Source organism: Pseudomyrmex gracilis, unplaced genomic scaffold (genome assembly GCF_002006095.1).
Source record: "Pseudomyrmex gracilis isolate BER0280 unplaced genomic scaffold, ASM200609v1 scaffold_665, whole genome shotgun sequence".
In the NCBI taxonomy this organism is placed as follows: Eukaryota; Metazoa; Arthropoda; class Insecta; order Hymenoptera; family Formicidae; genus Pseudomyrmex; species Pseudomyrmex gracilis.
In genome coordinates this window covers 42603-57292 of record NW_018021249.1, presented here as the reverse complement: position 1 = coordinate 57292, position 14690 = coordinate 42603, and the positions used below count along the sequence as shown (strand labels likewise).

At 34.6% G+C, this 14690-nt stretch overlaps 3 protein-coding genes across 12 annotated transcripts; all 3 read left to right on the top strand.

Annotated features, from left to right (window-relative positions):
• Window positions 1–689: 689 nt before the first annotated feature.
• LOC109861264 (glucoside xylosyltransferase 1) lies at window positions 690–3222 on the top strand. The gene is made up of 2 exons (XM_020440829.1): window positions 690–1474; window positions 1581–3222. Exons 1-2 carry the CDS (start codon window positions 1052–1054, stop codon window positions 2235–2237), a joined length of 1080 nt encoding a protein of 359 aa, XP_020296418.1. The 5' UTR covers window positions 690–1051; the 3' UTR covers window positions 2238–3222.
• Window positions 3223–3529: 307 nt separating this feature from the next.
• On the top strand, window positions 3530–9566 carry LOC109861268 (PDZ domain-containing protein GIPC3). 5 transcript variants are annotated; one of them, XM_020440835.1, is made up of 6 exons: window positions 3530–3840; window positions 7201–7541; window positions 8303–8399; window positions 8508–8887; window positions 9141–9222; window positions 9348–9566. In XM_020440835.1, exons 2-6 carry the CDS (start codon window positions 7209–7211, stop codon window positions 9503–9505), a joined length of 1050 nt encoding a protein of 349 aa, XP_020296424.1. In that variant the 5' UTR covers window positions 3530–3840; window positions 7201–7208; the 3' UTR covers window positions 9506–9566. The 5 variants fall into 5 exon arrangements, with proteins under 5 accessions (XP_020296424.1, XP_020296426.1, XP_020296425.1 ...); XM_020440837.1 differs by lacking the exon at window positions 3530–3840 and adding an exon at window positions 4087–4567; XM_020440836.1 differs by lacking the exon at window positions 3530–3840 and adding an exon at window positions 4087–4593.
• A 1258-nt stretch (window positions 9567–10824) lies between these two features.
• Window positions 10825–14520, top strand: LOC109861269 (probable succinyl-CoA:3-ketoacid coenzyme A transferase, mitochondrial). 6 transcript variants are annotated; one of them, XM_020440842.1, is made up of 9 exons: window positions 10825–11042; window positions 11467–11542; window positions 11630–11731; window positions 12117–12497; window positions 12563–12988; window positions 13077–13185; window positions 13508–13727; window positions 13871–14082; window positions 14261–14520. In XM_020440842.1, the coding sequence occupies exons 3-9, from the start codon at window positions 11642–11644 to the stop codon at window positions 14443–14445; spliced, it is 1623 nt and encodes a 540-aa protein (XP_020296431.1). In that variant the 5' UTR covers window positions 10825–11042; window positions 11467–11542; window positions 11630–11641; the 3' UTR covers window positions 14446–14520. The 6 variants fall into 6 exon arrangements, with proteins under 6 accessions (XP_020296431.1, XP_020296430.1, XP_020296429.1 ...); XM_020440841.1 differs by having other exon boundaries at window positions 11419–11542; XM_020440840.1 differs by having other exon boundaries at window positions 10825–11112.
• The last annotated feature ends 170 nt before the right edge of the window (window positions 14521–14690 follow it).

The window sequence follows — 14690 nt, the reverse complement described above, 5'->3', positions numbered from 1 at the left end:
TTCTACAAAAGTGGAACTCAAAGGCCGTTCTACATTAAACGCAAGTCGCTGTTCTCGTAGAACTGATCAATCACGTTGGTCGATTGGCTGATTTGACTCTGCAATTGGTCAATTCCACGAGATCTGCTACTTGCGTTTAATGTAGAACGGCCTTTGAGTTCCACTTTTGTGGAAATACGGCTAAAACCAGCGGCTGAAACCGTCGTAAAAAATTACAATAGGATGGCCGCTCTCAGGTTTCTCTCTGATACCACTGGGTCCCATAGAATTTATATGGCAGTTTGGTGGCCCTGGTCTGAGTTCTCAATATATGATTTTTTTGTTTGTAATTGTTTTTTCGGAAACAAAGAAAAAAAAAGAAAGAAAAAGAAAAAAAAGCGATAGTGGAAAGCTAAATTTCAGATTAGCCAAGATAATTTCATTTCAGAGTCAGTTTACTTTAAATATATGAAATTACTAAAAGAAAAAAAAAGGAAAAAAAATGACAAAAATATATATTAATGCAGATCAGAAACGGAATAAGCAATAGCGATAAAGTCTCTTGCACAATGGACGGAATAGCGATAGCGATAGAAATAACAAAAGTTTTAAAGAGTTTATATTTAAAAATAAAGGTTGGAACAGCGGAATCTAACATACAAAAATACACATGTATCAATGCAGATCAGAAAATTGGAATAAGCAATAGCGATAAAATTTCCGATGAGTTGGCATTGTGCAAGGGGCTTAAAAGTTCTAACAAGTTGGAATTTTGTGTCTATTGCCTGTTGCTGTCGCTATTTCCTCGCATTGTGCGCAAGGCTTAATGAGCTCTCCGTTTGCGCCAAGTTTTGTACATTCTAGTTTGTGGTTGGAGGTTATGTCGCTCGTGTGACGGTAAGTAATGGCTCTCGCCATTACTCGAAATCTGATACGCGATGCGTGCGAGAATGCGTGATTCTCCGTTTGCGGAACGTTGAAGATTGTCATCGGATCGTCCAAAATGTTGACGTCGCAGTTCGGCGAACCTAACGCGGTTTAGTCTGAACGAAAAAAAAAAAAACCGCGCGACATGAGATCTGTTTATAAATTGTTTTTGGTGTGTCTTCTTCTCGCTGTGCTTATAATACTGCTCAACGTTACGACCAAGTCGTTGTACGATGTAGTGTCTAGGGAACACCGGGAACGTGTAAACATGGGAACGTTGACAACGGGCGAAGTGACGATATGCGTGGTGGTATGCGGAGACAGGCTGCACGAGGCTCTGACTATGCTGAAATCAGCGTTAGTCTTTGCTAACAGACCGCTGCAGTTTATTGTACTCGCGGAGAACGACTTGATACCAGCTTTTAGTGAGAAATTATCCGAATGGAAACTTATATCGAACAAGAGCTTTGACTTTTTTGTGCGTCCCATAACCTTTCCCGGTGGCAGCAATGTGGCGATGTGGAAGAAGCTGTTTAAACCGTGCGCAGCTCAGCGATTGTTTCTCCCGGTAATTATTTGTATTTGTACAACAAATCTATTAGTTTCTATAGTGTCCAATTATCTAGATTGTATCTTGTTTCGTACAGTTGAGTGTATGCCAAGTTTTATTTCAGACTGTGTTGAACGCTACGGATGCTGTACTCTATGTGGATACGGACACTCTGTTCCTAGCGCCACCGGAGAAGATCTGGGATGAGTTTAAGAAGATGAACTCTAGTCAGCTGGCTGCGCTTAGTCCTGAGCACGAAGACCCCAACACTGGCTGGTACAACAGATTCGCCAAACATCCGTATTACGGCAAGCTAGGTGTCAATTCGGGTGTAATGTTGATGAATCTCACGAGAATGAGGGAATTTAGATGGACGGAATATGTCATTCCTATTCACAAGGAGTATAGGCTCAAAATTACTTGGGGTGATCAGGACATCATCAATATAATATTTCATTATCACCCGGAGAAGCTGTATGTGTATTCGTGTAGATACAATTACAGACCGGATCATTGTATGTACATGTCGGTGTGCTCGGAAGCGGAAAAGGATGGCGCTCTGGTGCTGCACGGTTCCCGTGGTACGTTTCACTCGCAAAAACAGCCACCTTTCAAGGCTATGTACAAAGCTATGCAGGAGTATCGACTAAACGCAGATCCGTACGACGATCTGCTTGTGCCGATGAGGAATTACCTGGCGATGGAAGATAAGTCCAACTGCGGTCGTGTGTCAAAGGTGTTTATCATCCAACCGGAACTCCACTTGAATCCAAGTCCGTAACTTCTGAATATTTCATCGTATTCGTGAGAGTTTCTTCGTTTTGTATTCGGAATCCACCAACCCCAACGATATCGTCGTATCGTTAACTGCGACAAATTACTTGGAGCAATGTCTGATGCAAGTGTTTGTGTATTTGTGCACTTGAGAAGCCACTTTTATTTGAAATATAGTAACATTATCTATAGTGTCTTTTCTAGGAACTTGCGTCGAAATTTCGGCTTTAAAAAAAATTGCGTAATTATAAGAATACACACACACATATACATTGTGAATATGTACATCACATCTTAAATTGTAAATCTCGTATATCGTTGTTTATCAGTGTGTTTAAGAAATTACGTTGTTGCCTAATATACAAAAAAAAAAAAGGGTGTATAAATTGTCAATTGATGTAACCGGTCCTTTACACATTTCACACGTGTTAGTTTATGAGTGTTTTGCGCGTAATGTTATAAGCCGAGTGGTTAGAATTACAATTTTTGCAGGCGTAGTTGCTTGCAAATTGAAGGACGTATAATTTTATTTGATTCCAAAACGATTTTCCATGTATTGTAGACTGAACTTTTTCTATGGTGCATTTGAGTTTTTTTGTTAACAAGTGCGCTATGTTGTTACTGTTGTATGACGTGCGAGATACGTGTGCGGCGAATATGTTATTTTATATATATTCGTACTTGTTACTTTTTGACAATACTCGAGTGATATTAGCTCAGCGAGAAAAAGAAATGATAACTTTTAAAACTACGAAGTATTCGTACGCGCATGTGAGTATATATAAATCGTATATAAGCGAATTTAATTTTAGCGAGAATATTTTACATTTTACATACAATTTCTTACAATTTTATACGGTTTTTGCGACATGTATTTTGTATCGTTTATTTAATTGTCCAACAACTTCGATACCTTTTGTGATACTTTTCTTATAAATGACTATTGTATAACAAAGAGCCAAAATAAAGATCTGAAAAAGCATGCGCACATTTTATTAATTGTTCTCACATTACAAAACAAAAAAACAAGATACACTTGTATTGAATTTATAGCTTTTCGTGTATATATAAAAAAAAATTCAGATTATTTCAAAAAAATATACGCAACTTAATTTAGTTTATTATTTAAAGTGCATGTATACGTATATATTTGTGTGCATATAGTTTGTAGAAAAAAAAAATGTTAAAAGGACGAGATGTGTGATTTACGTTTCTTTGTTAGAATCGCGTCACGTACTCTACGTGACGTAGTAGCGATGAACTGGCGAGCATGTTCGAGGGGATCAACCGGTGCGAGAAGGAGCCTGCTCCGCCGCGCGATCAGTCCTCTCACCGTCGCTTTCCGGTTCGGGCACGCAGGCTCATAAAACGGTTTTGTCTCGTTGCGCGATGATTTTTTTTATATACACGTATCGAAAAAATTTCTCTGGTGTCAACTAAATTAAAAGAAACGTCGCGTTGACGCGTGTTTGGGAGTGAGTGCAAGGCTCAATCGCAACAGCGGTTTCTGATTAATCCGTTTTTTGACTGATTAATAGTTCTTTCATTTACATAGTTGATATAAAATCACAGAGCTAGTGATATAAATATGTGAGAAGAACTACTATGAGGTATATTGGCAAATGTAGATCAGAAAAATATTTATTGTAACACTGTTCATTTTTTGTGAACTATTCATCAATCGGTACGGGATACAAAATTAAAAATTAAAATATATTCATATTTCTGAAAATAAAATTGAAATAAATTCTGAAAAATTGTATCCGTATAATTTATAAATAACTACATATATAACGAATAAATATTAAATTAATATTAAATATATATTTAAAATTGCACTTTTTTCATATATGCAGACGTGTATGCTACTTGAATTGTACATGGAAATAAAGCAAATTTGGTTGGTTTCTCAAAGATCTATACTTTTGAGTATTCGTATTTGTATGTATTACATACATTCGGCGGTTGACGTTAGACTTCTCGATCTAACGCCGATCCTGATTTAACAATGACGATTATTTGCGAAATAACGTCAGCTTACGTTTGCGTATTCTTCTGTGAATCTGTGACTGTAAGACTCCGTAACTATAAGATAAGAATCGAGCGAGCGCAAACGCAGTACGAGTGAGAGTAGAGCGATAACAATTCGTGATAACGAGTAGACGAATACGAGTACGTTAGTCCCGGTGATTGTTAGTTGCGACGACGAACGTGTTGCGTCCACGATTATTGTATTACGTATTGTGGTGATGATCTCCAAATAAGCGTACAGTTTGGTCTGTGTTTCGTGTTCGTGAAAAAAAACCTATGCGGATACTCGGATACGGCTACGGACAGGTGCGCACCGATCGCAGCATGAAGAAGTGAGAGGTCGATCTTCTCGTTGTTCCGAGCGGGCGTTGCGTGTTATTTGTATGTACATGCATGAACGTACTCGCTTGTAACATTACGGTATCGCCATGCTACTATATAGGGTGTTTCAAAAATCATCGATAAGCATCTCTATCGTGCTCTACACGTGCAAAATGTCAAAATCTACAATTGCATTAATTACCTTCAATATTTTTTTATAGTATAATTGAAAAAGATTTTTATTAAAAATTATAGAAATTATTACACATTACCTAAGTTTCGTATTGTAATACACTGTGTTGTGTAATTTTTAATTTATGACTTGAATAACAGTAAATAGCGTATACATTGCGAATAAAGACGCAGTTGTAACGCTGATGTAATGGCGTGTATATAATAAATTTATTTATTTATTTGCGTAAAAAACTAAAGAGACGAAAGATGAAAAATAAAAGAAATTAAAAGTCCGGTTATATTAAGTTTCTCAGTCAGTTAAAGAGATTGTTGTTAAAAATTGATGCTACTTTTGCTGCGTATTGTATTTCAATAGTTGAGTAAACATTTTTATACGTTGTGTTTATTGCAGTATCGTGTAATCGTGTAAACGAGACATCAAATATGTTGCGCAGTTATCTTTCGCTCAATACACGCTACGTATCAGTTTTTAGACAAGTTGATCTTCTCGCCATTTCCACTAATTGGAATAACGCAATAAATCGCTTGTAAACTGCAGTTTGACCGGATGATTGAACAATCAGGTTTCGCGGAGAAAGTTGCTTCTTGTTAATGCACTATGAAATAAATGTCAAATGTTTGAGACACGAAAATTAGCGGATTTCAATTGTTGGAAGAAAACTATTCATATTGTTTTAGTTTGTTTTATTTTAATTTATAATTGTACGTAATTATTATCAAAAAAAAAAAAAATTATCATCTATCTCCTAATCACAAAACTTATGTTTACATTCTGTTTTGAGGTTTTTTTTGTTGTGGTGCTTATATAATATTAATAGCTAAAAAAGAATAAGTATCTATAATAAAACATTTTTTTGCAACGTTGCGTGATCTGCACTTCAAACATTAGACAATTGAAGATAATCCAAGCAACCTAGCGCGATATTTCGTGTCAGTTCGCATTGTCGTGACAAAATAGCGTTTGCGAAATTCGCGACAGCTTAGTCAGAGATTGCGACGTTAACGATCTGTAAGTCGAATCCCCCGGTATATACATACGTACATTGTGTGTAATCTCAATCTGTTATCATGCTCATACATTTATCACTTCGTCGTACGACGAGATAAAAAATTGGTGGTGACATAATTCAGCTATATTTGATACGATTTTTGTCGTAATATTCCTTTATGTACACAAAAAGTAAGTTATTTAAAAATATTTTTATATTTTTTCAAACTATTATACAAATTACATACGGAAACATAATTCAAACAGTTTTGTATAAACTGTATAAAAAAGTATCAGGTATACTGTAACGCTAATACATGCATTTGATAGAATTTTTTAAATATTTTCTATACGCACACACACTCTCTCTCTCTCTCTCTTTAAGTATCGAATAATAATCATCGAACATATATTTTATAAAATTTTTACACTTTGTAATTGATTGATGAGTAAAAATTAACTTGGCCAAAAATTATACACTTGCGAAAAGTATGATATCTTAAAATTTTCAATCAAAAATCAAAATATATTTCAAATTAGCGACGATTGTTCTTCATTTAAAGAGAATGTTTCAGGCGAATAGCGCAACAGTGTACAAAGGAAGTTTGTTACAATTTACAATCTTAACGCAAACAAGGCATGCATCTTCGCTTTTCTAAAATATGACGTTACGTAAACCGTTTATATTTGAGAGATACGCGAGGAAAAGAATAAAAATATACAGTAGGAGTTGACGCAAGCACATAGCTAAATAATACACGTCATTATTCTGAAACGTCGCACTCGAGACACGGTAATTTTAAGAAGGATAAACTGAGAGAAATGTGTAAGAGAAAATAAGTAGGTATACACATAGATAAATAATAGATACCGTCGACTATAGTTCAAGTTTTATCCGCGATGTAACATGTGGCGGATAGATACTTTTATCCTAGTGCACGGTTGACAAATCGCCGGGATTGCAATTACCGTACGTTTACCGTGGTTCTCATTTTTCTTATCTTGTCGTTAATATATCGCGAATATATTTAGTCGTAATCATAATTATTGATTATATATGATGCAATATTCGTATCTATAATAATTTTTTTTTCTTTTCATTTAGCACCGACGTACAATCGATGCGATCGTAATGTCAACATTTATCGAATTAATAGATATTAATTACAGTGATAATTATTTACAATATTTTACAAAATAATCCGAAAAGAAACAAATATTTTCTACGTACATAAAATTTATAAGTTTAGCAGATTTGAAATTGTCGTCATGTCGAATCGTGACACAATCTCATCTCGAGTAAGAATATAAAGAACAAATTAGAAAAAAATCGTAATCACGCGTCGTTATTAGTTTTGATACTTGAATTTCATTAAGTACTAGAAATATTGTGATGACTCCGTCAATTGTAAACAAAATCAATTTATATGTGCAGAATTAAAAATGCCGCTGTTCAAGGCGCGAGCCACGCCGAGATCTCCGATAGCGGAGAAAGCCGCGAACGGTGTGCAGTATCGCAACTGCCGTCAACATCAGGTCAACAATGACAACAATTGTGACAGCGGCGCGAGCGGTAACGGGACTGGTGGCCAGTCGAGCAATCCTCTTCAGCATGAACAAAAGACTAGGAAGTCATCCCAGGAGTCGAAACTGCCTTCGCTAGTCTTTCATTGTCAGCTGGCCCATGGTAGTCCTACGGGATTAATATCGGACTTCAGCAATGTTCGCGAACTGTACCAGAAAATTGCTGATTGTTACGATTTGCCTGCGGAAGAGGTGAACTTAAAATAATTCATTAAAATGTTTTGAGCTTGCTTTCTTCGGTAACAAATTTGAGTTCTAAAAAATACTTAAAGATCCTCTTACATTTAAAACTAATAAAATGACGAGACATAGTCAGAATGTGATATATACGTATACAATATACAGATGTTACATATAAGTCCATATATAGTATTTTCAATATGGAACATAGGAAGACGCGACACCGGACGCAGGAAACGACGGTTACGGACCGTGATCTTTCATTGATGGCCTGGCGATGTCTCTTTCTGTGTGTATGTGTGTGTATGTATGTATGTATGTGTGTATGTATGTATGTGTGAAAGAGAGACAGAGAAAGCTGCGTGTAAACGCGGTCACTGCGATATAACTAAGTCGTCCAGTGAATGGTTGCGGGGACACGCTTCTCCGTTGCAATTCTTGCGACATTTAGTTAAATATTAATGTATATAAAAATGTATGTAAAAAATAAATCAAGCTATTAAATGTATATAAATAAACCACTTGGTTGCAGCATTGTATTATTGTGACAGTGATTAAGAAAAAAAATGATATTAATCAATAAAAAACAAACAATAAACTTGGATGTAATTAAACAGAAAGAAATATCTTGAGATTTTACTTAAACATATATGTTGTAAAAAAAACTCAAGTATTTTTAATTTTAATAAATTTACAAATCTTGAAAAATTATAAAACACATTTGAAAATTAAGTATATATTCGCATATTGAAAATAAGAATTTAATACTTTAGATTCTCTTTTGCACACTCAATACGCACAAAGTGGAAATGGCGGAATTGCTAGGCGGACAAATTGGCGTTGGCGACTTCATATTTGCACATAAAAAAGGTTGTTATCAAGTTTGTTATCTTATATAAGCTACACGTGTATGTGTATATATGTATATTAAACAAAACGTAAAAACTGTTGTTTATTATATGTATATTTTTAATACAGGTCGGCCGAAAGAAATCGAACTGATAAAAACGGATGACGCGTTGGGTCTGACGATTACTGACAACGGCGCTGGTTACGCTTTTATAAAGCGTATAAAAGAAGGCTCTGTGATCGACAGAATAAAAGTTATCGAGGTGGGTGATCACATCGAGAGGATTAACTCGATCAGCCTCGTTGGCAAACGACATTTCGAAGTGGCGAAGATGCTAAAGGACATACCGAAAGGATCGACGTTCACATTAAGACTTATCGAGCCGCTGAAAAACGGTTTTGGTAATATTGGGCCGCGTGGTGATCACAGAAAAGGGAAGAAAGCTAGCTATGGATCTGGTAAAGAGACCTTGAGATTCAAAGCCGATGGTAGTGCGCAAATAGAACAGGTGAATATTACAACCAAAATATAAGATTGTCTAGATCGCTGGGAAAAGAAATAATGAATGAGCGATAAAAATAATTTTGCGATATATAAATAATATTGTCAGAAGAATAACATATTCTTGATAACAATTCTTCAATAATGCAATTGTAATAAGAGTTTTCTATTGTGATATAATATAAAGTATAAAGATTTTCTGCTGATTGTAAAAAAATAATTGCGAATACGAAAAAAGTTAAATATAAATATTTGTTCAGGTTGACGATGCCGCTGTATTAGGCGTAGAAAAAATCAACACCATCTTGGAAAGCTTTATGGGTATTTCGGACACAGAATTAGGTAGGTTTTTGAACAATTCTTTTCATCAGTTAGTTTATAATTTCTCCGATTTTTTTTAAATTATTTTCGAAACCTATACTCTTTTTGGAACGCAGAATTAAACATTCGGCTTTGATTTATCGCAGCCACGCAAATCTGGGAGCTCGCCGAGGGCAAGTGCAACAGTATAGACTTTGCCGAGGCAATAGACAACTCCGACTTGGAAGACTTTGGTTTCACCGATGACTTTGTGATTGAATTGTGGGGCGCTGTGACAGATGCCAGAGCGGGTCGACATCGATGACGCAAAGATTAGTAACGAAATACTAATAAGAACATACAAGCAAATTCCGGAAAAAAAAAAATATGTATAAAACGTTTTTAAATTTGGTGAGACTATCGTAAATACTTGAGCAAACGTATGCTATTTCTGTAATTGTTAGCGCACATTTCTATAATTGTAATTCTTTGAATTTTGTTACTACTCAAAGATATGCTCAATTTGGGAATTGTAAAACATATAAATATTCCAAATATTCAACACAAAATTGTAAGTTGAATCTGTATTAATAATACTCCATATTATTTTTGCCCTAGAATTAGCGTTTTGTGATTGTGTCATATGATAAGCATATAATCAAATTAGAGAAAAAAAGTTGTAAACCTGTGAAACAAAACAATTTCTACGTTAATTTTATGTATAGTGAATGTTATTTTACAAAAAATGTATAAATTGTAGCTGTAAAATAACAATATTTTTTAAACTTGGTCGATGAACAATATTTTTGTTTGAAAATATCAGCACTAGGGTATATACTGAATCAAACGAAAAAAAGTTTGTGTGATCAATTTCATATTATTTTCCATATTAGTATTAAATTGCAACGTAATATTAAAAGCGTAATACATAGTACAGTAGATAATTACAGTATGTCTTTGTAATAAACCACATGTTTTGTATGAATTTCGATTAAAAGACAGACAATGAAAAACTAATTACACATGTCCAAAGATACAGATATTTAATCAGTATTTACTCGGTGATACGTTCGATCGCTATCCACAGTCGCGATCGCGTAGTGCCTGGGCCCATATGCATTTTTCTCTTTCTAAGCCTCTGTCGCATCTACTTACGCGTTAGCATAGGACTCCGTATGTAATATAAGAGAGAAATCTGAGAGCCGGCCGTTCTATTGTAATTTTTTACGACAGTTTCAGCCGCTGGTTTTAGCCGTATTTCCACGAAAGTGAAACTCAAAGACCGTTCTACATTAAACGCAAGTCGCAGATCTAGTAGAATTGACCAATTGCAGAGTCAAATCAGCTAATCGACCAACGTGATTGATCAGTTCCACGAGACCTGCTACTTGAGTTTAACAGAGAACGGCCTTTGAGTTCCACTTTTGTGAAAATACGGCTAAAACCAGCGACTGAAACCGTCGTAAGAAACTACAATGGCATGGCCGCTCTCAGGCTTCTCTCTGCTATAACTGCGAGATACTTTTTAATTTCGTAATAAAAAAAAATTATGAAATCAACTGTCTATTAATTCACTTTACCTTTCCATCCCTATGTGTACCGAAAATGGCGTATGGACTACCCTTTCAGTCCATGAGCCACAAATGCACCAAACCCAAACCAAAAATTATGAAAAAATTAGTATTGCGAGTAGAACTCAAGATAGCTGGTTTTACAATGTTAATTATTACTGATAATGTTTTATTTTCATATGTGATATGTAAATAGTAATTGTACTTCTTCAGCTTATTATCGAAAATATTTTTTTCGTCATTTCTCGAATGTTGCACGGAGTCGGACATTCCTGGCGAGAGCTTCGGTCGGTAGGTTCAGACGTTCCGTTCAAAGTTCAGAATCTTGGATTCGTTCAGTCAGCGGTCACGTCTCGCGTGTGTGAGTGATATTGTAATGTTAAGGGCCTGAGCACAATAGAAAAAATATATTAGGAATAGGAATTAAAAACAGAGGTTAAATGTAATGTACAAGGCAAAAAAATAAAATATAACGTATAAATGTATATAAGTAGAGACTGTATATCATGCAGCTATGACATACTTCCTGTATTTATATGTTATATTTTAATTTTTGTCATTGTATAGTATACATTTAACTTCTATTTCTAATTTTTATTCTTAATATTTTCTCTAATGTGCTCAGGCCCTAATTCTTATTCCTAATATTTTCTCTATTGTGCTCAAGCCCTAACAAAAGTGACATTTTGGAACAAAATTTTGCACTTTAACGTAGAAATATCTTGGTAACGCGACAAAGTCTGTAATAAATAAGTGAAAAAGAACATAATAATATCTGGAAATAATATAAGGTAGGAATAATATAATGCAAATACAGAAGTGTATGCTTAATCTCTGATGCAAAAAGATTTATGTATTGTAATAAATTATATGTTTAGCATACAGTAACTATGGCATTCGTGTTAAGAGGTGTCAGTGGTATGTTCCTACGTTTAAGCAACGGTTTGTGCGTCGCACGAGCCTCTGTAAAAATATCACGGGTATGTCAACATGTGAGCGATTGTCTTATTGTGTTATCGAGCGTAATCTGTGCTGAAGAGTTATTTTGATTGTTATATTGCAACAGTATAAATTATATGACAACAATATGTAGAGTTTTATTGCAGAAAATATAAATGTAGCGATTCTCTACATATTCTGTATTTTATACGCTAATAGAAGATATATGTAAAATTTAATATTATAAGAGTATTCTTTTTCTTAAATCACATCTATGTCAATTCTGTGATTATTGTATGTTATTATTTTGATATACGTTTACTAAATATCTTTAATATGATAATGTTTGTTTATAAACATTATTAAAGTACAGATGAGTACAGCCAAATCTAATTCAAAAATCTTAATTAATAACTAAATTAATAGGTGTGTGCGGTTGACTTTTCTATCAAACTAGACATCCCACAAACAGAAGAGAAAACTGAAAAGTTAAAATCGCTGGTAGGAAATGGCAAAGTATTCGAAAGTATAGAAGAAGCTGTATCTGATATTCAGGATGGAGCTAAGTTATTGGTTGGTGGATTTGGTCTCTGTGGTATTCCAGAAAATTTAATAGCAGGTGTATTAAAAAAAGGTTCTAAAGATTTAACTGCAGTTTCCAATAACGCTGGAGTTGAAGATTTTGGATTAGGTATATTGTTGAAGGAGCACAGAATCAAAAGAATGATTGCGTCGTATGTGGGTGAAAATCCTGAATTTGAAAGACAGTATCTTAGTGGTAAATTGGAAGTTGAGTTAACGCCACAGGTAATGCTTTCAAAGCTGAGGAAAATTCAAGTAAATTTTCACAAATTAAACATTGATTTGCACAGGGTACTTTGGCGGAACGTGTGAGAGCAGGTGGTGCTGGTATTCCTGCTTTCTACACTCCTACAGCTTTTGGCACAATTATACAAGAGGGTAATGTTGTTGTTAAATATGACGAGAATGGTAATGGTGAGATTTTGAGCGAGCCAAAAAATGTCACGCAATTTAATGGACGGAATTATGTATTGGAGACCGCTATTATTGGCGATTTCGCTCTCGTAAAAGCGTGGAAGGCTGACAAGGCTGGTAATCTTGTATTTCGAAAATCCGCGAGAAACTTCAATCCCGTAATGTGCAAGGCAGCCAAGATATCAATCGTCGAGGTAGAAGAGATTGTAGAAATCGGAGAGTTAGATCCTGATCAAATTCACTTGCCTGGTATTTTTGTGGATAGGATTGTAAAAGGTCCCTCTTACGAAAAACGAATAGAGGTTGGCATTTATTTTTATCTTGATCAGTATTTACTGAAATCATGATTAGTCGAATACAAATGTCTCGTTATATTTTTTTGTTCTGCAGAAACGTTCGACGAAGCAAACTATGAAGCCAAAAAAAGTGACTCCAGCTAGTAAAGCGAGAGACAGAATTATCAGGCGTGCCGCTCTTGAATTTAAAAATGGAATGTATGGTAAGCGTGTTATCAATGCTGCAATTCCGAGTAAAAATAAAATCATAAAATTATTATTTGCGAAAAAATCGTAAGAAATTAAGTTACGGTTTTACGTAAATTGCAATTCTGCATCAGCGTCGTTCTGTTACATGTCCATAATTCAAATAAGTAACGAAATGAATAAACTTTATCTTGTAAGAAACAATATAGATAAGTGTGTACCCTTATCTATAGACAGTTGCGAAACCGTTTGTCAGATGTAATTGCGTAATAAATAACAAAAGCAAGATACTTGACAAGGTGTTTGTGACAGTAAGATATAAGACAAATTTTTTTATAGCAAATTTAGGAATTGGTATTCCCATGCTTGCTAGTAATTACATCCCTAAGGGTGTGAAAGTAACGTTACAATCTGAGAATGGTATTCTTGGATTGGGTCCTGTACCAGAAAGCGAAATCGATGTCGACGCCGACCTCATTAATGCTGGGAAAGAAACTGTCACAGTTCTACCCGGTGCTGCGTTTTTCAGTAGTGACGAAAGTTTTGGTATGATTAGAGGGTATGTATAATCCTTCTTACGAGCTATTTTACAAAGCTCGAATCTCTTCGCCGTAAATTTTTGAATATATATATATATATAAAAAAGATACAAATTTTTTTTATGTATAATCAACCAAATAAACTAATAACGATATTTTCTAGGGGTCACATTGATCTGACTATTCTCGGAGGCATGCAAGTATCGGAGAACGGAGATCTGGCTAACTGGATGATACCAGGTATGATGGTAAAAGGCATGGGTGGTGCCATGGATCTTGTTTCGGCTGAAAGTACAAAGGTGGTTGTAACTATGGAGCATAAAGCCCGAGACGGAAGTCCGAAAATTTTAAAGAACTGCACTTTGCCTATCACAGGTAATATTTCAATACATTTTTATTAATATTTGTAATTTATTTTTTACATTTTTTTCTCTACATGCTAACATATACATTTTTAATATGTTTTTATTTAATCTTATCTTTTTATCGATATTTTCGACATCACTTTTTTCTAATGGTACATATAATAATAGTTGCTTCGTAATTTTAATAGGTCAACAGTGTGTAGATTTGATTATTACTGATTTGGGCGTGTTTGAAGTTGTGAAAGGTGAAGGATTAAAACTTATTGAGATTGCTCCCAACGTCGATATCAGTGAGATTGTTAGTTCGACAAGCTGTGAATTTAGCGTTGCTGACGATCTTAAGGAAATGGATCAAGTCGAGGTCGATGAATAAATAACTTGTAATATATTCCATATAATGGTTTTTGTAAATGTGTGAATATTTAATCACATATTTCACTAATTTGTCTGAAAAAGTAAAATTTACACTCTTTTTAGTATAAAGAAATAAAAACTTTTATATATATATATAAAATTGTAACAAAAGAAAAACCTTGTAATATACATGTAATGCAAAAGAAAAGAGCCGTTATTTGTGTAGGGTATAATTTACATATTATTGTTGACAAATTTGTAATA

What these genes read in the sequence shown, in the direction of transcription:
- LOC109861268 (XM_020440832.1), top strand. An exon ending in CATATTTGCACATAAAAAAG is followed by an intron (nt 8,400 to 8,507) that starts GTTGTTATCAAG and finishes TTTTTAATACAG; the next exon opens with GTCGGCCGAAAGAAATCGAA. An exon ending in TATTTCGGACACAGAATTAG is followed by an intron (nt 9,223 to 9,347) that starts GTAGGTTTTTGA and finishes GATTTATCGCAG; the next exon opens with CCACGCAAATCTGGGAGCTC.
- LOC109861264 (XM_020440829.1), top strand. Translation starts at nt 1,052, where the DNA reads ATGAGATCTGTTTATAAATTGTTTTTGGTGTGTCTTCTTCTCGCTGTG. An exon ending in CTCAGCGATTGTTTCTCCCG is followed by an intron (nt 1,475 to 1,580) that starts GTAATTATTTGT and finishes GTTTTATTTCAG; the next exon opens with ACTGTGTTGAACGCTACGGA.
- LOC109861269 (XM_020440842.1), top strand. Translation starts at nt 11,642, where the DNA reads ATGGCATTCGTGTTAAGAGGTGTCAGTGGTATGTTCCTACGTTTAAGC. An exon ending in AAGTTGAGTTAACGCCACAG is followed by an intron (nt 12,498 to 12,562) that starts GTAATGCTTTCA and finishes TGATTTGCACAG; the next exon opens with GGTACTTTGGCGGAACGTGT. An exon ending in AGTTTTGGTATGATTAGAGG is followed by an intron (nt 13,728 to 13,870) that starts GTATGTATAATC and finishes GATATTTTCTAG; the next exon opens with GGGTCACATTGATCTGACTA.